Below are 2,881 nucleotides of genomic sequence, written 5' to 3'. Positions count from 1 at the left end.
CCCCCCGCCACCTCCTTCCCCCCGACTCCCCACCGAGATTTTGCTGAGAAAAATGGCTTTTGTACCAGGTCATTCTTTATAATTAAACTCACAGTATCCACTCCCTCGAGCAGGCCCCGCCTCCTTCCTGGGGAGGCCACGCCCCCTCTCCACCCAGGCCGCGGAGTGGGACCCACACCCGCCCCCCGCGCGTCAGTCTTCCTCGGCAGGCTCCGCCCCCAGGGCCTCGAGCATGCGCTGTCGGACCACGGAGCGGCGCAGGTGCAGGCGGTAGTCACCCAGCAGCAGGTCGTCGTGGCGTACTAGTGGGTGCGCGAGGCTGCGGGGCCTGAGCCCCGAGCGCAGCAGGCGCGAGCGCGTCTGGAAATCGGTGACGGTGACGAGCCACCTGCGGGCGGGGCGGGGCGGGACGGCGCGGGGCCACAGCCCGGGGACGTCCATGGAGGGCCGTGCCCCTTCCCACCTGGCCTCACCCGGCCACGCCATGCTGCCTCTCCATCCCCTTGGGCACCCTAGGCCCCGCCCCCTGGCTGCCCTCCAGCTCTGCCCATCAACCACTTCACCTAGGTCCCGCCCCCATCCCATGCTCCCCCTAGGCCACGCCCTCTGGCTGCCCTCCAGCTCTACCGGGTAGCCACTCCTCCCAGGCCCCGCCCCCTGGCTGCCCTCCTGCTCTGCCCATCAACCACTCCCCCAGGCCCCGTCCCCGGCTGCCCTCCTTCTCTGCCCATCAACCACTCCCCCAGGCCCCGCCCCCTGGCTGCCCTCCCGCTCTGCCCCATAGCCACTCACCTGTCCCTGCGTCCCGCAGTCCCGCAAATGACGTTCATGTTCTCGAAGCGGATGCTGCTCACGCGCCCGCTGTCCATGGCCCCGGGCAGCTCAGCCTCCAGCGCCTCCAGCACTTCCAGGTGTGTGAAATCCTCCTGTGGCGGGACGCAGCCTCAGCCCTGCGTCTCGGGCTCCTGGCCTGCAGAACCGCCGGGTCTGCGGGACCCCTGATCTCAGAGTCCTGCGCTCTGGTCAAGGGGAGGTGATAGGTGTCCCTCCCGTGTTAGGGCACCTGCTCTCCAGGCCATCCCCAACATGGCATGGGCCCAAAGCGGGGGTGATCACAGCTACCTACTCCCTGGGACAGACCGTGGATGGTGCTGAGTGTGGCCAGAATTTCACCCCAAGCCCCTGTGTCAAGTGTGTGCAGTTATCAAAGGATCAGAGGCGGGTTTCTTTTGATTTTGCTTTCAGACAAGGCCACACTCTGCAGCCCTGGCTGGTCTTGAACTCACAGACATCCTCCTGCCTCTGCCTCCTTAGTGCTGGGATCAAAGGTGTGCACCACCACACCCTGCCTCATAGGAGGTTTGGATACTGGACTGTATCCATCTAGGTAACCTCAGGAAGACGTGTACAACACCAGCTACAGTGCACAGTTGTCCCAGCATATAAAATCTTGAGGATGGGCTGGCAAGATGGTTTGGTGATGCTTGCCAAGAAAGGTTGGTGACCTGAGGTCAATGGACCACCATAACGGTGGAAGTGGAGAACTGGCTCCACAAAGTTATCCTGTTATCAAATCTTCAGTATATTTCCAGGAGGCTGGAGGGCCTAATCCCCCTGCCCTAGTACTAACCAGGCCTACCTAGCTCCCCAGATCAGAGATCTGGAGCCCTCAGGGTGGTACCGTGGTGGTCTGGGGTCCCTACCTCAAAGGCACAAAACAGAGGAGAAGCAGAGTGGGGGCTGCTCCCCCAAAATGAGAATAGGGTCTCTGGTAGTCCAGGCTGGCCTTGAACTCATAACTAGCTGAGGATAGCCTTGAACTCCTGATCCTCTTGTCTTTGCCCATTGGGTGCTGGGATTACAGCTGTGCACCACCATGCCTGGCCCTTAACCTGACTTAACACTGCCAGCCCTTTTCAACGCCCAAACCCTGAGAGAGCTGGGGAGCAGCTCACTGAGGTCTCCATGCAGAGGCAGAGTGGCTGGGCAGAGGGTGGAGAGGAGAACTTCCGGATGCACGGGAGCTCACGGTCCAGCGCTTCATACTCTGCCATGACCTGCCGCAGGTACTGCTTCCTGTGTGGGGGGGTGGAGAGAGGTGAGGATGGGGACCTCCAAGGTCAGGGGTCGCTCCCCACAGCTCTGCAGGAGCTGAAGTCAGAGGTCATGGGATTGGGGACCACTCACGAGGACTTGGTGGGCCTGCCCAGAGTCCAAGCCATTGCCTTCTCTGTGGCCTCCAGATCCACAAGGAGCGATCCTACGGACAGAGAACCCAGTGTCAGCTGCCCAGAGCCCTCTGCAGCCTTAAAAGGTGCCCCCAGCAGTGGACAGCTCCGAGGCCAATTCCTGAGAAACAGTCTCAGAGCTCCACAATTCACCCAAGCCTGGCTCTAAGCCCCAAACTCCCCACCCCCAGGGACTGGGACCCTAGATTCAGGATCAAGACCCTGAATTACCGTTGGGCTTGGCCTCAAAGGGGGCATCAGGGGGACGACACAGGGGGACAGACCACTCTGGCCCAGGATCAATACTGATATCCAGTCAGGGGTCTTTTCCAGTCCTCCTAGAACCTCTGCTGGTTAGAACTTGACAGATAGGGTCCTCACATGAGACCCCCTTCTCACCAACCTCCTCATTACCTGACAGGTCTCTCTTCCTACCTGGCTAACTACTGACTCACATGACCCGTTTTCCCTTTCTATCCTAGCCCTGCAGTTGTACAGGCTCATGGCTGCCTTGGCTCCTTTGTACCTACATGTGGCCGTTTGACCCTGTGACAAGGCTGAGGCAGGAGGATGGCTCTGAGTTCAAGGGTAGTCAAGGATAGTCTAGCCTACATAGTATGGGGCTAACCTGGGCTTCACAGTTAAAGGATCAT

At 60.4% G+C, this 2,881-nt stretch overlaps 1 protein-coding gene across 1 annotated transcript; it reads right to left on the bottom strand.

Moving 5' to 3' along the window:
* Window positions 1–192: 192 nt before the first annotated feature.
* CUNH19orf81 (chromosome unknown C19orf81 homolog) lies at window positions 193–2,260 on the bottom strand (the record flags this gene model as incomplete). The annotated part of the gene is made up of 4 exons (XM_008826578.1): window positions 193–388; window positions 793–926; window positions 1,956–2,076; window positions 2,188–2,260. Coding segments are annotated over 4 exons (524 nt in total), but the record flags the coding sequence as incomplete, so codon positions are not given.
* Window positions 2,261–2,881: the final 621 nt, after the last annotated feature.

This window comes from Nannospalax galili, unplaced genomic scaffold (assembly GCF_000622305.1).
Source record: "Nannospalax galili isolate Female #2095 unplaced genomic scaffold, S.galili_v1.0 C49953657, whole genome shotgun sequence".
Lineage (NCBI taxonomy): Eukaryota > Metazoa > Chordata > Mammalia > Rodentia > Spalacidae > Nannospalax > Nannospalax galili.
The sequence above is the reverse complement of the archived record's forward strand: the minus strand, read 5'-3'. Positions and strand labels throughout refer to the sequence as shown.